The sequence below is a fragment of the Diceros bicornis genome, chromosome 22, assembly GCF_020826845.1.
Source record: "Diceros bicornis minor isolate mBicDic1 chromosome 22, mDicBic1.mat.cur, whole genome shotgun sequence".
Lineage (NCBI taxonomy): Eukaryota > Metazoa > Chordata > Mammalia > Perissodactyla > Rhinocerotidae > Diceros > Diceros bicornis.
The window spans coordinates 40,190,803-40,213,037 of record NC_080761.1 but is presented as its reverse complement, the minus strand read 5'-3'; the positions used below and the strand labels follow the sequence as shown (position 1 = coordinate 40,213,037).

At 39.5% G+C, this 22,235-nt stretch overlaps 1 protein-coding gene across 1 annotated transcript in view; it reads right to left on the bottom strand.

Moving 5' to 3' along the window:
- The window catches only part of SH3GL2 (SH3 domain containing GRB2 like 2, endophilin A1), a 204,494-nt gene that overhangs the window by 39,331 nt on the left and 142,928 nt on the right, over nucleotides 1-22,235 (bottom strand). The window contains exon 2 of the mRNA XM_058565861.1: nucleotides 7,920-7,988. Coding sequence (XP_058421844.1) covers nucleotides 7,920-7,988 — 69 coding nt within the window. The remainder of the gene's footprint in view (nucleotides 1-7,919; nucleotides 7,989-22,235) is intronic.

Below are 22,235 nucleotides of genomic sequence, written 5' to 3'. Positions count from 1 at the left end.
AAAATTATCTTAAAAAGCACTCCTATTTAAGAGGTGCCTGCCTACATATGAACCCTGTACCAGGTCCTTTTGATTGACTTGAGTTTTTAAGATGTCTTAGATTTGAGTATGTACAAAGCAGAGTTTAGTACTGAGGTGAAGAGTGGTCCTCTGGAGTTGTGCAGTGCAGAACTTGTGCAACCATACCTGGAGGTCCTGGAAGTATTAGCAGAATGCCAACCAACCACTACGCACTCAACGTCATGGAAATGAATTCAAAGGTTGTGTGTAGAACAAACACACTGCAAGTCCAGGTTACATGTGTGATAGGAGGAAAACGCAGGTCTCCTGCTGACTATATGACAAAGATTACGGAATCTGACACCAAATATATCCAAAGGTCCTATGTGGCTATGATGGCAAAAAAAAGTAACCCCAAAAGTCCAAGCGTCTAAGAGAGTGCCGAAGGAACTGATTGTCCAATGACCATCTGATATCGTGAAGTTATCTGATGTTGGGAGGCTAACCAATTTCTAACTTCCCTCATCTCTTTCCTCAATAATAATCATAACCACCATCACCATAAAGTGTTTTCTATTTGTCAGAAGTTGTTCTAAGGGCTTTAAATGTCTTCACACATTTAATCCTCAGAAACCCCATGAAATAGATACAGAGAGGTTAAGAAACTTGCCCAATTCTGGCTCCCGAGTCTGTGTTCTAAACCACTACCCTATACTTCCTGAAAGTACAAGCTTCCTGTAGAGACAAGCAATAGCAACACCTCCCAATTTGAAGAGAGATACCAAGTCAGACGGGGCTGGGGCCTGGACAACCACACAGGACCAAGAGGAAAGCACCTGCCATCCATTTTCTGTTTTTGTTTTGAAAGTCCTCAAAGTCTGTGGAAACTTCACCCACAAGAACTATTCTACCCTGGGCATCTGCGAAACGGAGGCTTTCCCATGCTGAGCTGTTTGACCACATGCCTTCTGTTACACAGGCTTCTCTACAGAGGCTGGGTGCCAGCAACGCGTATCTTGAGTGGTCCACAGCGAGGTCAGCAAAGAAGGCATGAAAAATGGTTCTCATTTGGGGTATGGAACCCCCTCTCCCTTCGGGGCTCTGTAAACAGACTGCCTCACTACTCAGCCTTTATACACAAAAGCCACCAGCTTGGCTAAAGCGAGTGGTCTCCGGGGAGGCACAGAGACACTGGAGATACCAATATTAAAGCATTAAGTTTGGTCCCGGAGTGGGATTCAACCTTAGAAGGGAAGTAGGAATACAAACTACCTCAGTGTCCCCTGTGGTTTGACCCAAGTCTCCCAGGAAAGAGCCCATACAACCCCAGATCTTTATAGACTTGGAGCCCACTGAGGTGACTCCTTCAACACTTTTAGTTACCTACACATCATTACAGAAAAAGCTCTAGCTAAACGCTCTTGATTAGAGCATAAAACAACCTTCACTTGAGATCCACCTCTGAAAACAACTTTACCCAATATAATTATTTGTGTATTGCATTATCAAGACATATGCCACACAGGGAACAACTATCAGCAAATTCATTCACTAGGATCTTGCTCCTGATTTTACTCTGACAGATAATCACTTGCCAGAGTTAATGAACATAAGAGAAAGAGATCAGCAGAGCATCTAGCCCAAAGCATCCAGTCCAAAGCCTGAATTTTTTAAATGTGGAAATCTGAACCTAAAGAAGGGAAAGGAACTCCCTGAGGTCACACAGCTAGTGTGGCTGTGATGGGAATAAAAGCAGTTCCAAAGGTCACGGATCAGAGGGTTCCTAAAAAAGAGCCGGAGGAACTGAATTGTCCAATGACCATCTGCACGTAGGAGGCTGACCAGTTTCTAACTTCTCTCCATCTCCGTCCTCACTAAATGTGCAGAACTCTTTTTGCTGAAGTAAACTATACCATGTCAGCCATGAACAGGCTGAGGGCCGTTACCCTGTGAGAACCTTGAATGCACCTTGTTAGGCGCTTGCTAGGAAAGCTATTCATATACGTAAACTGGCAATGTCTAAGCACATGTTCTCTGATTGACAGGCCTGATATAATTAGCATGAACTAGGAATATTTCCACATGAGTAATTTATTATAACTGGCCAGAGTTTATTCCCATTTGAGAACAGCACAGTTTCACTTTGAACTTATGACATATAGCTAATGATTTCCTCAATGCTCAGATTTGACTATTACTTGAAAATAAGTTTTGATGCATCCTAAATTACAACTTCAATTCTTGTGAGCTCTTAAGCCTCCATTTCTTTAACTAACTTTGTCTAGATGAGGGTAGGGAGCCATTAGAGAAGGCTGTTTAGAGGAAGTGAAACTGTAAATATATACAAATATTGGCATGTCTTTAGGAAATAAAAATTCTATGTGAAATAAGTTTTCTTCTGAAGGTAAGTAAATGTGTAGGCATATATTCTTCTGGTCTTTTTTCTTCAATTTTCTCAAGACCAAGATTTTAGCAACTCTTAATACTTTAGACTCAGGAGGTGCTTCCTTCACTATCCAGTCTTGTAATTTACAGCCTTGGGTAGGGAGAAAAATAGCTCTCTCAACCTTCTTTACTCACTACAATATTTTTCTTCTTCATGCTAAGGCAAGGGTTGCCAAACTATGGGAAACTATGGGTATGCCAAATCTGGGCCACTACCTGTTTCTATATTTTTAAATGGTTGGAAAAATTCAAAAGAAGACTACTATTTCATTGCACACTATTTGAAATTCTAATTTCAGTGTCCTGAGATAAATTTGATTGGAAGACAACTACACTCATTCATTTAAGCACTGTCAGTGGTTGTTTATTTGCTCTTCAACAGTAGAGGTGAGGATTGCAACAGGGAGCACAGAGGCACTCTGGCCCACAAAGCCTAATATATTTACAGAAAAAGTCTGCCGATCCCTGTGCTAAGGTTCTATATTCGCCACGCCATGCTGAATCTACAGATGATGCTGATCATTTCACCAGCTGTCTCAGTCTTTAGAGACAAGATACAAGAGAAGTGAAAGGTACTGGATTGACTAGAATGGGTTATTGTTTTGAGGCATCTAAATATTACCTTTTTCCACTGGAGAAAACAGTAGTCAGTGTTTCCTGAACTTAGGTGACAGCACACTTGAACAACATGGTATTCATTGTGGAGCAACAAATGGCTGAAAGATATGACTTCACACCGTCAGATACTGCATGATACCAGATCTGTCACAGGGATGCAGGAGCAGAGTTTAAGAAAAACTAGACACCTTAAAGTGAAGCACAGATAGTCTGTGGGTTTAGCGATCAATAATAAATAGATGAATCAAGCATCCACTTGGATATGGGGTAACTCACAGTGGCTATGCAAAAGAAATGTTAAAAATGTCAAATGAAACACTAAAATCTATTCAAATTCTTAATTTTTCTATCACCGAAGTTAAGAAAATGTACCTATTAAGAATGGACACACATCCGCTTAAAGTGATGAGAACCCTGAACGAGAATACCTAATTAAACAAGTCATAGAGACATGATGAAGACAGCGTCCTGGGAAAGTCTGTCTGGCAGTAAGATACAGGCTGGTCCAATAATGATGCTTTTAATAGTTCCCTACTGACTTGGAAGAGTTAATGTACCTGTCCCCAAATTGCTCTGCTTTATAGCAGTTATCTTATGTACTCAGAAAGCCTGATTAATAAACAGGGTGCTGAAAAACAAAAATAAACAAGGCATTAGACTGAGATTGCCCCAATGTATTTTTTTGCTAATCTTCTTGGGCATTATCTTTAATGAATATTAGTTTGGAAATATATTGTAAACATATAATTGAGAAGAAATCTGCCTTCCCTAAATTTCAGGATGAGCAGAAAGATGTCTTTAAAGCTCATCTTGTTTGGGGCTCTCACCCATCTTACAATTCTACACCAGTGCATGAGTATCTCAGTACAATTATCCACATCTTCTCTTTTTCCACCACACCCAGGAATAAGACATTCATGGGCATGACAGATGCCCATGGGTGCACTCAGGGATATGTGTTATGCTCAGCACGCCAGCTGGGACTTGACTCCTTTCTCTCCCATTCAAGGTAAATCACTAGAATTCAAGTAAGAATGATCTTTTTAAAAAGTGACATTATTAGTAACAAATTACTTGCCACAAAACTCGAAAGAGACGACGACTAGGGTGCTTCACACCGCAGCTGGGAATATAGTAAAGTTTAGCCTCTGCGTAAACACGGGCAGTGATGAGAAATGCAGCCACGTCTAAGGCTCTTTTTTTAAGGAAAAATAGCTCTAGCAGCCAAAAGTTCTTTCTTATATTGAGCCTGAATCTATTTCCCCATAGTTTCTATGCCTTAATTCTAGTTCTACCACTTGGGGTTGAACAGAAGGATCTAATCCCTCTCCACCCAATGACAAATTAAGTGTATGAAGATAATGACCATGGACATCCTCCTATCAGCCTCTCTCCACACCTCACCCTGCCAACAACCCACTCTTTCTCACTCTCACATGGAATGGCATTCTTTCTGTTCTTTCTCAATGTCCTGCTTTTCTTAAAACTTGAAGCTGCCCCTTCAGAAGAATTCCATTCTCATTAAATTGGTCTATAGCCATATTTCCAACCTGAGGACTCCTCTGGTTTCAACAGCAGGAATTTCCCAGGATACTTTTCAGGCTGCAAAAAGAGGCATGGCACTCCTTGGCTTGGACTTCTGCATTACCCATGTATGCAGGAACAGGAGAAAAGTTCAGGATTTCACTCAGGCAGTCTCTCCTCTAGGAAGCTTCCACTGATCTACCCAGCCTGTGTTAGTTCTTCCACGGGAATCATCCCCAGGACACCGAGTACCACGTAAGTCTGCAGTCCTATAAGCCACTGATTAATGAGCTTATTTCTTCCATCAAAACTGGAAGCTCCTTGGAGGCAGGAACTATGCCTTAACCGTCTTTGTATTCCGGGTGCCCAGCATAATACCTGCACGTGGAGGCATTTACAGATATTCCATGCAAACTAACGAATGTAACTACACACAAAAAACACAGAACCACTGCAGCAAAGGACGGAAATCTGAGAAGGAACCAGAGGTCCCTCAACTTTCTCTTGACAAAATATCTGCAGCTTTTCAAAGAACAAATTCATACAATGTCCATACCACGGTAAGAAATTTAGTCTGTGTTTAACAAAGCTTGTAAGCAACAGATACCATTTAAAACGAATGCAGAAAAAATTCCCTGCACAGCACTTGAGGGGAGAGAGCTATGGGCAGGGTTCCCACAGACACAACACAGCCACAGGATTCCACCTAATCAGCCCTGGGAGGAGAAGGCTGCCAGGGCTCAGAGATTTCACTGCATCTCAGCAGGAGAGTGGCTGGGGTGGTGATTAGAGAAACCACCTCTATGAACACTCACTTCTCTCTCCCAGGAGTGCTGCTTGATGCACATCTCTAATTAGTTTCATTTTGTTGTCTAACTGCACCTCTGAGAACACAGCTAACAAAAGTCTCTCTACCCCAACTGCCTGATGATCAGAAAACCGACTGTGGAAAGGTGATTCTTCTGTAGGCTTGGGAAGATCGAGCTAAAACACGTTTGTGAGTAATTAACAGGAAAGAAAAAGATTTGAGATTCTAAATCCAAAGCACATGCTTTCCAATTACTACAGAAATCTTTAAATTTAATGCAAATTTAGCATGGGTAGGGAGTGCAAAATTTGTAATACAGCCACAGACAGGACGAAAGATGTGTGAAATAACATGGAACAAAACAATTTCCACACTGCACTGAAATCTAAGTCTTTCGATTTACTTAGGTATAAATCCAAATACAAAACCATAGGTGTGTTCTTCAAATAACAAGCAAAGGTTTCCTTTATTGCAGGAATATCTAGATTTTTAAAGAGAAGAAACTCATTATTTTCTAGGAAATAGGAGAAATAAACCTTGCCTTTAGACTTAGAGGGATGTCTGTGGGTCTTTGCCTGAAGTAAAAAACTTGCAAGATCCTCTTTTATTTCAATTAGTTTGCAAGACTCTCATGGATTCAAAGGTTTAATTAGTTGTTCAGTGATAAACTCTACTCTGTTCTCCAAATTTCCTATTCTTTTTAGTCTCATTTAAGAAACAGACAGTCTGTCTTAACTTAGGCAGTGAGCTACCAAGCTTATTACCTTTAGTCTTGACAGATGCTAAAAGCAGGACTCAAATTCTGACCCCTTAGTTCTAAATTCCTAAATATTTGCCTATTCTGTCATTAATGACATGGCTCTGGCCACGTGACATACAAAAAATTCCCTCTGGGTTGGGGGGTAGACATCAAAGGATAGGGGGGACTAAGGAAGATTGGTTGTAGACAGAAGCTGGGACAAATTAACAGACCACACGGCTGCTCATCAAGGGGAGTCTGGAACTAACTCCAAAATTACAGGGAGTGGAGGAGTCAAAGTCAAGTCATTCTGGGCAGGTGTGTCAATGTCTGGAGACTGATGCTGTAGAAGAAGGATAGGCACTATGAACTATGAACGGCAGTGGCTACCAGCTTTGACTGAAGATCAGGTGGTATTTAGAACTGTCCAGAGATGAGAAATAGGGACCAACACAGACTGCAGTCCAGTGGGGACAAGTGGCTGCCAGGCATTCTGTCTAAGAGGCTGGCTTCCTAGACTTCTGGTTGGGACTCAGGACCTTTGTATTAGATCTCCACTCCAGTGGATACCTATTCTACCAGTGAATTTAGTCAGAATGACCAGCTAAGTAAATACTACACAGTCTCATTTCACAAGACCCCTGTCTCTTGGCAACTCATCTTCTTTTCAGGAACTCAAATGTGTCCCATTCTCTCTTGCCTGCTGTTTCCTTTACCAGAAACACACTTGGCTCTGCTAACTCTTACTCATCCTCCACATCTTCACTTTTTTTGTAGAATTTGAATGCATTATTATTTATTTTTTTTTTTTGCTGGGAAAGGTTCGCTCTGAGCTAACATCTGTTGCCAATCTTCGTCTCTTTTTTTTTCCTCCCCAAAGCCCCAGTACATAGTTGTATATTCTAGTTGTATGTCCTTCTAGTTCTTCTATGTGAGCCGCAGCTCACCACAGCACGGCTACTGACAGACGAGTGGTGTGGTTCCGCACCTGGGAACTGAACCTGGGCCACTGAAGTGGAGCGCAATGAACCTTAACTGCTAGGCCATCAGGGCTGGCATCACATCTTCACTTTTATCAGGAGAGTCTTCCCTGACCACCCTGTGTGGGTGAGTTTCCTCTGTTTCAAGCTTCTCTAATAAATGTTTCATTACCCTTGCCACATTGATCAGTATTTGTCCAAAGTCTGCCTTCCCCACCAGACTGTGAACTTCATGCAGTCAGGAAACTTGTCCTGTTCACTGCCGTATACTACATGCCTGGCTCAGAGGAGGCATAATACAAGAACTTGCTGAATTCATCAAGGAACTCGTCAGAAGAAAAAACTGAAAAAGACAAGGCAGAAAGTATCTAGGAATTTTCTCTGTTTGACTCTTCACGCAAAGAACAAAAGTAGCTTTTGCTACTTTTTTTACTTAGCTTCTGCCACTTTGCTACAAAAGACAAGTAGAGGACACCATTCCCCACCTTGTCCTCTTCCCATCTCACCCCAATTCAAACACCAGCTCCACGTTGTCCCTGTTTTAAAAAGTGATGATAAAATTCACCAGGAAAAGTACATTATGACATTTCACCTTCGTTGAGGCTTTGTTCTTAGGATAGTACAAAGGAAAGACAGAATACTTTACATTTTCTGTTTTAAAATACACACTCAAAGGAGAGTATTTTTAAGAATAATAAAATGTATTCTCAGGTACCAGTGTAGAACTGTTTCCCCTCCTTTCTCCCTCTTCCTAGTGTGCTGGGAAGTTCTATGTCAAAGGGAACCCTAAGTAGTGAAGACTTACCCGCTCCATCTCCTTGAAGTCATCATCTAGCTTGGTTCCTTCAGCTCCTCCAACCTTCTCACTCACTTTCTGTAGAAAATAACCAAAAAAGAGAACTATTATAAATAAAATTTCTTTTAAAACTATGTTACAAGTTTTAAGCACTTTCACAAACATCATCTAATATAATCTCACAACCATTCCCTGACATAGGTGGGCAATCCGATTTTCACAGGAGGAAACAGAGGCTCACAGGGTTTAAACACTTACCAAAGGCCACGCACCTGGTAGGTATTGAAGCAAGAATTCAAACTTGTATCTTCTGATTTCAACTCCAGTGCTCTTTCTATTATATAAATCATTATGTAACTATCTAATCACTAACGTTTTCCTTTCAGAAGTTCTGAGGGACAACAGCATCATACAACAATCATTTCCTCTGATAATGGATCTAAAATACTACGTAGGCAGAAAATTGCTACTACTTCAACCTATTCCTTAATGGGCTATTGAACAGATAATCACAAGCATCTATCAAACTGGTAAGTAAAAAAAGTCAGCCCAGCTGCTCTTCAGATAAAAGAACCTGAATAATAGTCTTATAAAGCTCCCTGTAGCTGTCTACATATTTATATACATAAGATAAACTATATGGAAAGATGTTGAGGCTATTTCTTTGCTACCCAATCAATTCTCATTATCATATATTTATATTCACCAATTTACATATGCAAACGGTCATTTTCCACATGTAGAATTCATGTTCATAAAAACATGAGATATCCTGTTCTGAAATAACGATTCAAATTAAGTCTAATAAAAATTTATGAAAGGATCACAAGAAAAATATTTTGGTTCCATCAAAGACAGGAAGATTAAACACTAATGACACAAAAATTTCATTCCTCTTAAAATACTCTAATTGCAAAGGTAGTTATATGCTTTTCACTAACACATCACTGTACTACATAAAGTTATCACACACAGATATCGAAGTATGGTTTGTCATTTCCTTTAATAGCCGCTGGATTACAGGTCTTTGCAGAGGATCCCCACCATGCCCAGATCTGCAGTAACCTTAGTAACAACCTGACTCATCCCAGTAAGCTTGGTTGGCCTCCTGCTAAAAGGGTCCCTGAATACATTACTCCATCTCCTGGACATGGAAGCTCTCATATCCCCTTGTTGGGGGCTGAAGTATATTCCTTACCCTCCCTTTTTCTCTGTCTTTAACTCCTGCTTTCTGCCATCAGGAAAACCTTTAGAAAAAAACTGAGAATCTGAATTCTATCACCTCTTTGGCCCTGTATACTAGATACCATTCATTTTAGCCCAGCAGCAGAAATAGGAGGAATATGCTGTGACAGAAGCGAACAGCATGAACTGATTCCTCTACTCTTTCCTAGATACACAGAACTGTTATGAAAATTAAATGACATAATAAATATAAGAACCCGTGCCTGAACCTACAAGATAGGCAGCATATCCTACTTCCTATCTCTGACCAATAAAGTGTACATCTGCTTACAGTATCTTGGTCTCGCCCATCAGTTTTATTTAACTCTTGTTTCATACCTTGAGAAGAATCTAGCAATTTTCATTAACATAATACAATCTTAGGCAGATAAACGTCAATGATTAAAAGTGAAAGGTTAATAAAAACAACATTAACATCTTTAATTTGTATAAGTGACACATACTTTCACTTGCAATTTATTATCTAATATATGTAACACAAGAACTATGTAGAGCAGATATTATTCCTACGTTGCAGATCAGAAAACTTAGAGTTGCATAAATTAAACTGCCTGTCCATAGTAGAGACCTTTAACTAGGAAGAGGTAGAACCAGGACCTGAACGCAATTTTCCCAAGCTAAACCCTAGGCTTTGCATTCCCATCCCAGCTTTGAAGAGCTGTCCGTGGTGCTGGCCTTCTCTGCCTGAAGTTCCATTAGATTCAGATGGCCAGAGGTAGATTCACTGCCTTAATTGTTGGTCCTTGACATCGGCTCCCTCATTTAACCTGTGTCCTGGGTGATGCTGGCTATCAACTATTCCAACAGTCTGTACAGATCCAGGCTTTCTCTGGCATCACTACCACCTATCCTAAAGCCTGCACCAACTGTGATCTGGCCCAGCAGTCAGCTTCTCTGCCTGCTTTCTTAAAGATGTTTACCAAACCAGAAATAGGGGAAGGGAAGCCCCACAATTCAGTTTAGAACCTCCTAGTGGGATTCCAAGTGCCAGGGACTTGACCTGCATATTCAGAAATGTTTGTTATAGAAAATCAGCAATAGAAGAGGTCTTAAAGGTTATCAAATTTTCCCTATCACCAAAAAATTTTTACTAAGATTTTTACACTGATTCCCTCCCTTTCACTTTGCTCAGTGATGGCAGTTGTAGCTCTTATTTCTACCCCTCTTGTGTCTTATTCTTGAAGTACACGGTTTTTAGTTAAATTTGGGCTGGGAAACTCTAATCTATTCAAATTCCTACACGATAAAGAAATATATGCTACATAGCCCCAAATCAACTCTCTCTCTGTTCTACCTGACTGTCTTCAATGTCAGGAAACTCACTATATCTCAAGGTCCCATTTTGGTCAAAGAGGATCATTGTAGATAGACTGCTCCCATGAACTGTGAATGAGATATTTAATTTTTATTTGCAAAACTGTCACAAAAAACAGGTAGCTGAGAAATGTCTCCATTTATAGTAACATTATAGAATCCTGGTAACCGTGGGTTAATCACATTTTGACCATTAGGGAATAAAATATGGTCCTAATCAAAAGCACAAGGGCTTATACTTTCAATCCTATATTGCTCAACTGAGAGTGATTTTAAGTTTTCCTTCTTTTTGCATCCATTAACAGGTTAGTATCAGAGTCACTGGCTCACTATCTCAAGTGGGATGACTTTGTCCATTAATAATTTAGAACTAGTCCTGGTAACTCACACTGAGGCCAACTCATCAGTCCACTGGCTTTAACTATTTGGTTTAAGTACTCTGTGGGGGGGAGGGGGGGAGACGGGGAGAGAGGAAGGGAGAAAGGGAGAAAAAAAGAGAGAGCGAGAGAGAGGGAGAGGGAGAGAGGAGAGAAAGGTTGAAAGAGGGAAAAAGAATATGAATATCTTTCTCTTCTCAACAAAAGCTGACATTTGAGCTGCTCTGAGAGAAACGGTCCACCAAACATAGTGAAGGATGCTAACAGTTAGATACTGGTACTGGCTTGACTGGCTGGTTGATATAAAAATTTCTTATCTAATTAGATTCTTGAAAAAAAGGAGTATTCGAAAAGACATCTACATTGTTCTCTGGGCTATTTTTTTCGAAGTCACAAAGGATCTAAATATATCAAGGCATTGAACTAAACAGTGGCCTAAATAACAACTGACTCATTCCTCAGGAGTATGTCCAATATCTTCTCCTCCTGGTCTTTAAATAACATTACTAAAACTTCTATCCTTTTATGTATAATAGTCAAGGTGAGGAATACAGGCTCCCTGAACCCATTTGGCCAACAATGACTTTTGTTTTCCTTACTTAGTACCATTTATTTAAGAATAGTTTTGCCCTAGTATTTTCCAGTGAAGTGATTCCTGAAACCAAGATTTCATAGTATTGAATATTTTCCGATGCTGTTTAGTATACTTTGGCTAAGATGCTTGCCGTTTGAGAAACTGATCCCCTATTTAAATGAACATCAGCAAAAGTTATTTGAATCACACACAAGAGTACAAATGAGCCAATATGCTCCCTCTACCATCTAAAAACAGCTCTTCTGTTCAAAATCCTCAATCGTACCCACTTAGCACAACGTTGAGAGGTTATGCTTCTAATCTTAGCTTCTATTACACGTTCCATATACTCTGAATTCCAACCAAGCCAAAAATCTCACCTTCCTCTTTCTTATTCTTCATTATATTCCTCACAACAGGTACTCAGTAAAGATTTCTGGAACTGAACTACAATGTACTTTTGTAAATATTAATGTTAAGATCACTGAAAGGAGGCATAAAGTGATGCAAATAAGACTGATCACCTCACTCTGAGATGGTCTTCCAAAGGGCACAATTTTTCAAAAAAAGAAAATAAATAATACAATCAACTCATGTTTTAAATTAAAAATCTTAATTCTGAGTCTGCAATAGTGTTGTCTCATGCTGACTTTTTTTCTCTGTATACCAAATAAGAAAAATGTCAAATGGAACCAGCAGCAAGAGACAGCTTAAATAAATGACCACTGTTCCCAGCCCAAAGGATGCTGCACTGCTTTCCAACAATGACTCATCCTCCCCCGAATTAACTGTCACCTCCAGGCAAAAGACACTCCATCCTCTAGTTGTAGCTCTGATTTTTCCCTGCATTGCATTTCATTTACTGAAGATCCAACTACCATATCTCCACCTGCCTTTTATAAAGGCCTCCTTGAAAGTCACATCATCAGTGAAATTCAATAGACTTAAGACCAAATTCATTCAACCCTACACACCTGCAAAGTTATTTACCTCCTAACTTCTCTGTTTTTGTTCAGCTTTATCTCCTATTATTCATCATACAAAGCCAAGTTTCTTAGCATCCACCAAATTTACTGCGTTTATTCCCTCTGTCTTGTACCTGGACCTATTTCCCTTTTCTATTTTTTAAATCCTACCAATTATCTAAAATGCTCACCCAGATTTCACCTCCATCATCTTGACTGCCCACTCTAGCTGGAAGTTATTACACTTCCTTTGCACTCTTAATGAAACACACCATCTGTTCGACTACCTGGAACTAATCACTTGATGAGTAAAATTGCTGAGGATATTTGCTCACCTGAATTGTAAGATGCTAAAAGGAAGGAATCATACTGCATGCTTCTTTGTTTGAAAACAGCTAAGACTACAGTACCTAACATAGTGCTTGCAGAGCAGACACTTTATCAGTTCAAAAAAATGTATCTCAATTCTAAGACCAAAAATTGCACATAAATAAAGACTCAGCTATGAGTTAGCACTGGTTCCGTATGTCCTTTCTCAGAGTTTAATCTCCCCTCTAAAGTGTAATATCTTCTTCTGCATCAGCAACAGGCAAAAAATTAGAAAATTCAAACTATTTATGATGTATGATATTTTATTTATAGCCAAGGTTAAAGAAAATGCTCTCTCAATTGCACCCATTCTGTATTCATTCACCAAATTACTTTCAGTACAGTTACAATTAGTATTAATGACACACAATTTTCCCATTAATCCTGATTCTAAATATACATGTGTTTTAGTTTATATGTATATGCACATATGTATGTATATGAACACACATGTGAGCAAACATATTTGCGTGTGTATCTATACCCACACATATATGATGGAAAGTAAATATAATACTTTCCAAAATGCTTTTTAAAAAATTATCGAAAGGGGCCAGCCCAGTGGTGTAGTGGTTGTTTGCATGTTCCACTTCAGCAGCCCAGGGTTTGCAGGTTCAGATCCCAGGCACAGACCTCTGCACCACTTATCAAGCCATGCTGCTGCAGCATCCCACATATAAAATAGAGGAAGATGGGCACAGATGTTAGCTCAGGGCCAATACTCCTCACCAAAAAAAAAAAAAAAAACGAAAATAATTTTAAGTACTGCAGTATGTGTTTACTCATATTAAAATAGAATTACTTTAATTAACATTCCACAAGTTAAGCCCAGCTAGTCTGTTAAGAGCAGAAAGTAGAACTCATACATTATCCTGCCCATCTGCACCATGGAACAATCCACAAAATTATTCACATGCATAATGAAATCTCATTGACAATTAATTAAGTCAATGAGAGCCACTTCAGGTAAAGTTTAAAAAAAAATTGGATTTAGAATCAAGAGATATGAATTCCAGCTCTGACAATAACACCAAATAGTTGAGTGAAGGAGAAAACGCATAACCTCTTAGTGCCTCAGTTTCTTCACTCAAGAAATGAAAACCAATATCATCTAACACAGGAATTTTTGAGAATTAAATTAGAAGATACATGTAAGAGCACTTTGTAAAGTATCAAAAATAATTATCAAAATAAGAGTTTACTATGTCTTAACAAGTGGCCTTACATGAAAGATAGAATTTTAAGTTGGTTTCTTTCATTTGACAAAAAAATTCTAAGTGTAGAGGTTCTTTAAATGCATTAAAGGACAACATGACTTAATGCACAAGCTCTTTAGAAAGAAGTTATAATAACTACCCCTGTGGGACACTGTACCGTTTTCCCAATATGTGTAGAAAGGCATCACCTATGATAATAAATAAAAGAAGCCCATACTCTATTCATGAAAGTTCTTTAATCATTATTTATTAGTATAGTACTTAAAACTTATAATGATAATACTTAAGGACATATCAAATATTCAGAAGGAAACAGGAGAGTCAAAATTACAGCAGTATTTTCTTGGTATTTGGCTAAGTACAAGTAGATCTTGTTTTTCCAGATGGTGGTATTCCCATGTATGAAAGGCAGGGTGGATTCACTTCATGGGATATAAGTTTCACACTAGTTTTTCTCAGCTGTCATTAAATTGGAATGCTTAAATGCCATGATGTTTTGAAAGTGAATTTCAAGAAATATATATTTATTTTTCCCATCCAGAAACTTCAGATTTTCTTTGAAAATGAGTAAATGCATTTTTAAAATGCATTTTCATCTATCTAAATTGAGCTAATTCTGACTATATCTTAATATCAAGTAGAATTCGTATATTGAAGAAAAGTGGAAAGGTTCCTTTTACATAATATAAAAACTAGTAATTTTCCCCCCAAGAATTCAAGAGGATGAAGACTGATTTTCTTGGAATATCTGGAGCTAAAAACTTTAAAATGAGTTTAGGTGAACTAAGCACTTGGCCCTTTTCCCAGCTTCCAGTCTATCTTGCTTCTTGTCAAATATGGCATAGAATATGCAGAAATTGAATTGCATGATGTTCTCATTGTTTCTGGTGTGGTTCATTGGGGTTAAAAGTAATAACTTCCTAAGCCCCATTTCCCCAAAGTGAGAATTTCCTATAGACTATGTGGCTAATTACTTACATACACTCTCAAAGGTAGTAGGTAGGATTTACTGTAGAGATGCAGAGTTTCAGTCCCTCCCTGGGAAGATAGTTTATACTATCACATACAGTTTCATTTGCAAGTGACCCTATTTTTGTATTCTAGAAAATAAAAAAAAAAAACAGTATGTAAAATGTGCAGAATAAAAACCAATAACCATTTCTCTATTTTTCAACTCTCCCGAATAATCTAGTTTCTCATCACATAAGGGGTAATTTAGGTAGGGGTGTTCAACAGAGGGGGATAATATTTACATAAAGTTTCCTATACCTGGAAATAGGAAAAATTTATACATTTTCATAGTCCACTGCAACAAGCCATTGAAATTGAACAAAACATAAGAAGACAGTGCCTGCTAAAAATAGACTCAAAAACTTGGGGCTAGAATTATGTCATGTAGTATTTTTTTTTAATTCTATTTAAAGCTCAGTCATAAATTCCCTTGAGAAGAAAACAGAACTCACAAGGGAAAAAAAGGTACCAGCGATTCAGATTCACTTAAGATTTCAGTACTGGCTAATGAATGGCCTAGAATCTAATGCTGGATGACTCAGTTGATAAGGCCAGGTAAGTAGCCTTGCTTTCATTTGTTAAGAGAAACTGCTGGAAAGTTTCTGTTTTGTGAACCAAAACCACAAACTTCCCTGGGCCTGTGTTTCATCATCCACAAAATGGGGCAGGGGTAGGGTGTGGTTAGATAACCAGGAGAGTTCTAAGATGCCTGACAACTAAAAATGTGATGTCTATATCTGTTATGGTTAATTTGATGTGTCAGTTTGGCTAGGCTATAGTACCCAGTTATTCCAACACTTATAATCTAGGCGTTGCTGTGAAGACGTGGTTGACATCCACAACCAGTTGACTTTAGGAGATTATCCTTGATAATGTGGGTGGGCCTCATCCAATCAATTGAAATGCCTTAAGAACAAAACTGAGGTTACTTTGATGAAGAAAAAATTCTGGCTCCGTATACTACTGGTTGTTTCTCTGGAGAACGCTGACACAATTTCTACCTGTTGGAGTGTTATTTATCATACACCAAAGGCAGATAATAAATTAGGAGAGGGAGAAAAGGAGAAAATACCACGCAATGTGTTTGAAGAGAAAATACTAGGGAACCCCACCCCCCTCCACTCCCCACCCCTGCCCTAGATTAGAGTTATTTTGATCAAATCTCATATTAAAATTTAAAAACACAACAAATCATTTTTAGATTAAATCCACCAAATGGAATGAATACAAGAGAACTCAATTTAAGTGCCTCCTATGTACCAGGGACTTTGCTAGCACTGGAGGTTTCATATGCAAATAAGACATGGCACACGCTCTCTGGGAACTTAGTGGGATGTATGGATATACAAACAAACCATTTCAATATAATGGGGTAAGTACATAAAATTAAAGTACAGACTACCATCACAGCCTAGGATGGACAATTTGGACTTATAAGGGTAAGAAGACAAGGCTGGGAAAAGCTTCCTACAGCCTGGCTGATTCTCAAATGAATATAAGTGAGTCAGAAGGATAGACGTAAGATATAGGAGAAAACTTTCTCAGGTGTTAGCTACTACATGACAAAAAGCAAACACAATACAGAATGTGCAGGAAAGTACATATATTTCAGCGCTGCCAGAGCTCAGAACATAAGGCAGAAAAGGATGAGAACTGAGGCTGCAGAAGGCAGGAGGGATCAAATGGTAGTGGGCCTTTTATGCCATGGTCAAGACCTTAGTTTTGTTTTTTTAGTTTTAGTGAATTTACATAGCTGTGCAATCATCACTACAATCCAGTTTTAAACACTTCCATTACCCCAAGACATTTCCTTGTGCCCATTTTTAGTCAAAGCTCACTCCCACCCTTAGGCAACCATTGATCTGCTTTCCATCTCTATAGTTTCACCTTTTCTAGCAATGTCATATAAGTGGAATGACACAATAGGTAGTTTTAAATATCTGTCTTCTTTCACTTAGCATAAGGCATTTAAGATTCATCCATGTTGTTACATGTATCAGTAGTTCAGTTCCTTTTTACAGCTGAATAGTATTCCATTGCATGGTTATACCACATTTAGCTTATCCATTCACCAGCTGATGGACATTTGGATTGCTTCCAGTTTGGGGCTATTATTCATAATGCTGCTATGAATATTCACATACAAGTCTGTGTGGACATACGTTTTAATTTCTTTTGGGTAGAAACCTAAAAGTGGAATCGCTGGATCTTGTGGGAAGCGTATATTTAAAATTGCCAAAATATTTTAAGTGGCTTACCATAAGACCTTAGATTTCATCTTAGCATTGATGGCGAGCCATTAACAGGTTTTAAGCTGGGGAATGATACAGCTAAATTAATTTTTAATCATCTGATTCCAGAGTGAAGACTGACTTGAAAAAAATGTTACCACAATGATCCAGGTGGAAGATGAGGGCTTGAACTGAGAACTCTGGGAGGAAGGACAGACTAAGCAAATATTCAGGACATAAAATAAATAAGACTTCATGACTGATTTCATATAGGAGTGAAGCAGAGACTTCTAGGATGACTTCCAGGTTTCAGGCTTTGGCAAATGGATGGATGCATACAAATGAACAGAACTCAGGTACAGATCCACTGGGTTTGAAGTCCAAGTAAACAGGTCCAGCAGGCAATTGAATACATAAGTCTGAGCCTCAAGGGAGAGGTCAGAGCAAGAGAGAGGGGTATGGAGTCAGCGCTATATATTTAATTTGTAAAATCAGAAATGCATTGCTTAGGGAGATTGCTCAGGGAGACCACGCATCCAGAGAGCAGTTATGGCTCAAGAAAGGAACCCTGAGCATCACCAATAATGAAGGGCTAGACAGGGGAAAAAACTAACAAAAAAGACCAAGAAAAAAACAAAAAGTAGAGGGAGAATCAGGAAAGAGAAGGATCAAAGAAACCAAGGAAGCAACTTCTCAAATGAGTGTAAGCAAGCACGGAGGATGGACATGGAGGTGGCAGTGGGGTGGTAGTTAGAAGAATCATTCCAAGAGCCTTTAGAATTCAAGAATCTGATAGGTCTGTGATCGTGCAAACTGTGATGTATATGTAGTAGGTTAGTACAATGGGGTCAAGGCAAAGTACATGTGATCTAAAGGACACCAGCAATCAGACAACAGGAACTACATCCTCATATTTTTTTATATAGTATTTCTTCCATCTCACTTTCTGCCTATAGAAATATCATTCAGAACTGTAGGAAATGCCCATGAAAAGTAGAGTAACTGACAGTTGCTGGGTCCCAGCTGCAGGGCAGGCAGCTCAGAACACGCTCCATTTCCGTCACTAATGCTTGGACAGCTTTCTCCATCCATTCAAGGTAGGTACTTCAGCTTTGCAGAAAGCACGCATCAGGGATGGACCACAAGCCAATGGGTATTTGAAAACATATGAGAGACTTCCTCCAAGTATTTCACACATCAATATATTCAGCTCTCCATATAGCATTTTATGCCACCAAATGTGGCAGCCAAACTCTATCCTGAGGTAAATGCTCTTTCCTTCCTAAGCCAAAGAAAGCTAGCATCATGCTCACAGATGCAATAATAAATCATAAGCTTTACCTTATATAACAATAAGGAAGAAATATGAAGAGACTTCAGAGATAGTTATGAAAGTGGATGGACAACCACTTGGCATTCAATGAAGAAATACCAGATCCACCATCTTATACAGAAAATCACTGACCTGCTGACAAAGGAATTAAATCAGGAACAAAGAATAACCACATAAAACTCAGAAAGATGGATCCTTGCCTGAGATACCAAGTTTGATACCTCATATCTGCAGAAATTCCAACATCTGAACCAAAAATTTTAAAAGCACCTTAGCAACAGGGCAGATATAGATACAGATTTCATTTATAATCCAGGGCAGAATTTCCTGAATGCTAAGCAGCCCATCACTGCCTGACAAGGCTGTGTACTGACAGATGCACCAGTCTGCTTCCACTCCAAGCTTCGAGGTCTGCTGCCTGCACTGCGGCTGACTCTCTGGAGACGCACACCTTGCAGGCTCATGCTGAAGCCAGAGAAGAAGTGGTGGAGGCTCTCCATCCTATAAATTCCTAGTTTGCTTTTTTACCCACAATTTCTAGTCTTAGAACTTCAGGTGTCCTTTGCTCCTGCAGTGTGTAAGTAACAGGAAAGGCTGCTGCAATCAGTGGAGCACATCCTCAGAGTAATGTCACTGCGTCCCACCCACCCACCTTGACTCCTTCTTTCCCAACATGCTTTCACGGTGTGGAAAGAAACTACTCACTTTATCGTCCCATTTCCCACTGCCCCAATCAACTATGCACCAATAGTTACCTTTCACATTCTTATACAAATATGTATACGATCATGCACCGCATAATGACGTTTCCATCAATGACGGACTGCATTCATGACAGTGGTCCCACAAGATTAGTACCACATAACCTAGGTGTGTAGTAAGCTATACTACATAGGTTTCTGAAAGTACACTCTACGATGTTCGCACGATAAAACTGCCTAACAATGCATTTCTTAGAACATGTCCCCCATCGTTAAGTAAAGCATGACTGTATAGCATTCGATAAATAACAGGGAAATATTTGGCTTTTCAACAAGCTTAGAGTTGCTCCAAGTTGTGCATTAAATTGGGGACAGGCTCTAAATACTATCCCAGCATTCCCAACTGGCACTAATGGCTTCTTTTTCTTTCAAGTTTCTGCCCAGTGTTTTTCAATCAGGTGGGAGACTTGCTCTCGAATGAGCTGATTGCTTGCAAAGTTCTAATGAAAATACGCCAAAAAATAAAATATGGAAAAGACATAGGAAAGAATATTCTCTTTTTAATTCTGCTCAGGCTTACTACTGTGCTAATGTCAGCATCTGCTAGTGCGTAGTAGGTGGTGAATACAGGGACTCTGAGAGGCTGTCCTCTTGGACACGAGAGGACAGGATGGAGGAGCATTTGGAAGGGATAGACTTTTAAGAAGAGGCTGGGTACCTCTTATGACAGGGAAAAAGTGACGCTAAATATGTGCCAAGACAGGGGCCCAGTACCAGTTGTTTTTAAGTCACTGTCCTTTGCCCTGGGATGTAGGGAAAAGAATGAATTAAAAATGGTAACAACTTTACTGAGATTTAATTTATATGCCACAAAGTTCGCTCATTTAAAGTGTACAATTCAATGATCTTCAGTATATTTACAGAGTTCTGTGATCATCACCATAATCTATTTTTTGAGCAGTTTCATCATACCAAAAAGAAACTTTGTACCCATTAGCAGTTACTCCCCAGTCCTCTTCCCCAACTCCATTCACCGTCCCACCCTCTGGCAACCACTAATCTACTTTCTGTCTCTATGGATCTACCTATTTTGGACATTTATATAAACAGAATTATATAATTATGTGGTCTTTCGTTTCTGGCTTCTTTCAGTTAGCATAATCTTTTCAAGGTTCATCTATGTTGTAGCATGTATCAGTACTTCATTCCTTTTTTTTTTTTTTTTCCTTTGGCTGAGGAAGAGTTGCCCTGAGCTAACATCTGTTGCCAATCTTCCTCTTTTTGCTTGAGGAAGACCGTCGCTGAGCTAACATCTGTGCCAATCTTCCTCTATTTTGTACGTGGGACACCTCCACAGCATGGCTTGATGGGCGATGTGTAGGTCCACTCCTGGGATCCAAACCTGTGAACCCTGGGCCACCAAAGCGGAGTACTGAACTTAACCACTACGCCACTGGGCCAGCCCCAGTACTTCTTTCCTTTTTATGGTTGAATAATACTCCGTTGTATGGATGTATTATATTTTGTTTAACCACTCATAATTTGATGGGCATTTTGTGCTATTTTCCAGGTTGATAACCTCAGGCAAAACATTTTGCCTCTCAAGTTTTCTGACCTGTGGATAATTAAAAGCTAAGTCACAGGGCAGTTATGAAGATTGTATGAGATAACTGAGTAAGTGCTTTGTCAATTGTAAAGTACTTCACCAATGCAAAGGATTAGTGTCATTACTCCACAAGCACCATCAAATGACCCTGTCACTTAAGAGTAACAAGGTGACATCATAGACATGGTGACTGTAAGGTGGAGGCTTATAAATACTTCTACCCAGGACTAACTTGTGGTAGCAGGAAGACACATAAACACTTTCCAAAAGCCAGGCCAATTACAGGTTTGAGGGCCATTAACACAAAAGGCATAATTCCAGATGAGGATCTTTAAGAGCAAAATGGTGTGCCTGCGGGTACCTGTTACTAGTTAAAGATGAATTTGAGATTTACATTTCAGCATGCAATGCTATACTGAGAATGCATCTTTTAGAAGCGACCTCTTAAGTTTTCTTATCAAATCCACTCATGTTACCAGAGTCCTATGGTATACCGGTTCAATGAGTTAACAAGCAAAGGTTAAGTAGGAGAATGTGAGAGGAAAGAGAACACATTCATGAGCCTACACAGTACAGATTTTTTTTTTTGGCAAAATAAGGGTTTCCAATTCTGATTTGGGATGGGGGTTGTAGGAAAGAGGAAGTTTGGTCACCCATCAGAAGAGAAGCACTGCAGGAGTAAACATGTTTTTGATGGGAATATACCATCCCATCAAATGTGCTGGAGGGTAGGGAGAGGAGCAGGGATGGAAACCACTGGGGAAGTGGGGGCAAGATGAACAGACATCTTATAGTCTGACAGCCATGTCGCACCAGAAACAGGACTGAAACTCAGGTCCCCTGATTCCCATACTCACTAAAACTCCCGTTTCCCAGGAAAGGGTCAACTTGGGTTAGCTGTAATCAATAGATATCAATCTACAGCATCAGAGGATACCTTAATGTGCAAAAATTCTTTAAATTTTTTTAGCTTGCTTTCCACAACTCCTTACATTGCTAAAAACTGTTGCTAAACATTGTCTTGGTAATTAACAAGAACTGACTACAATCAATTAGGTTTTACTGTCCTCCAATAATAAATCCATAACTTCCTTCCTTTGCCTATATGCCTGCTGAATCATATTGTCAGTAGGTCAACTGTTACCCCCCCCCCCCCCCGTAAAGATGTCCAAACCCCTCTGTGCTCCCACAGCCCCTGGGCCTAACTCCATTCAGCACCTGTTAGATTGCATTTTGTACCATCATCATCTATCTGAATGCCTCTCCAATGTTTCAGAGTTCCTGGAAGGCAGCGATTTGGGTCTTGTTCATCTCTATTTCCCAGCGCCTAGCGCAGCCCTGGCACCTGGTTGGCCTGCAATGTATGAGCAGACGAGGAGGCA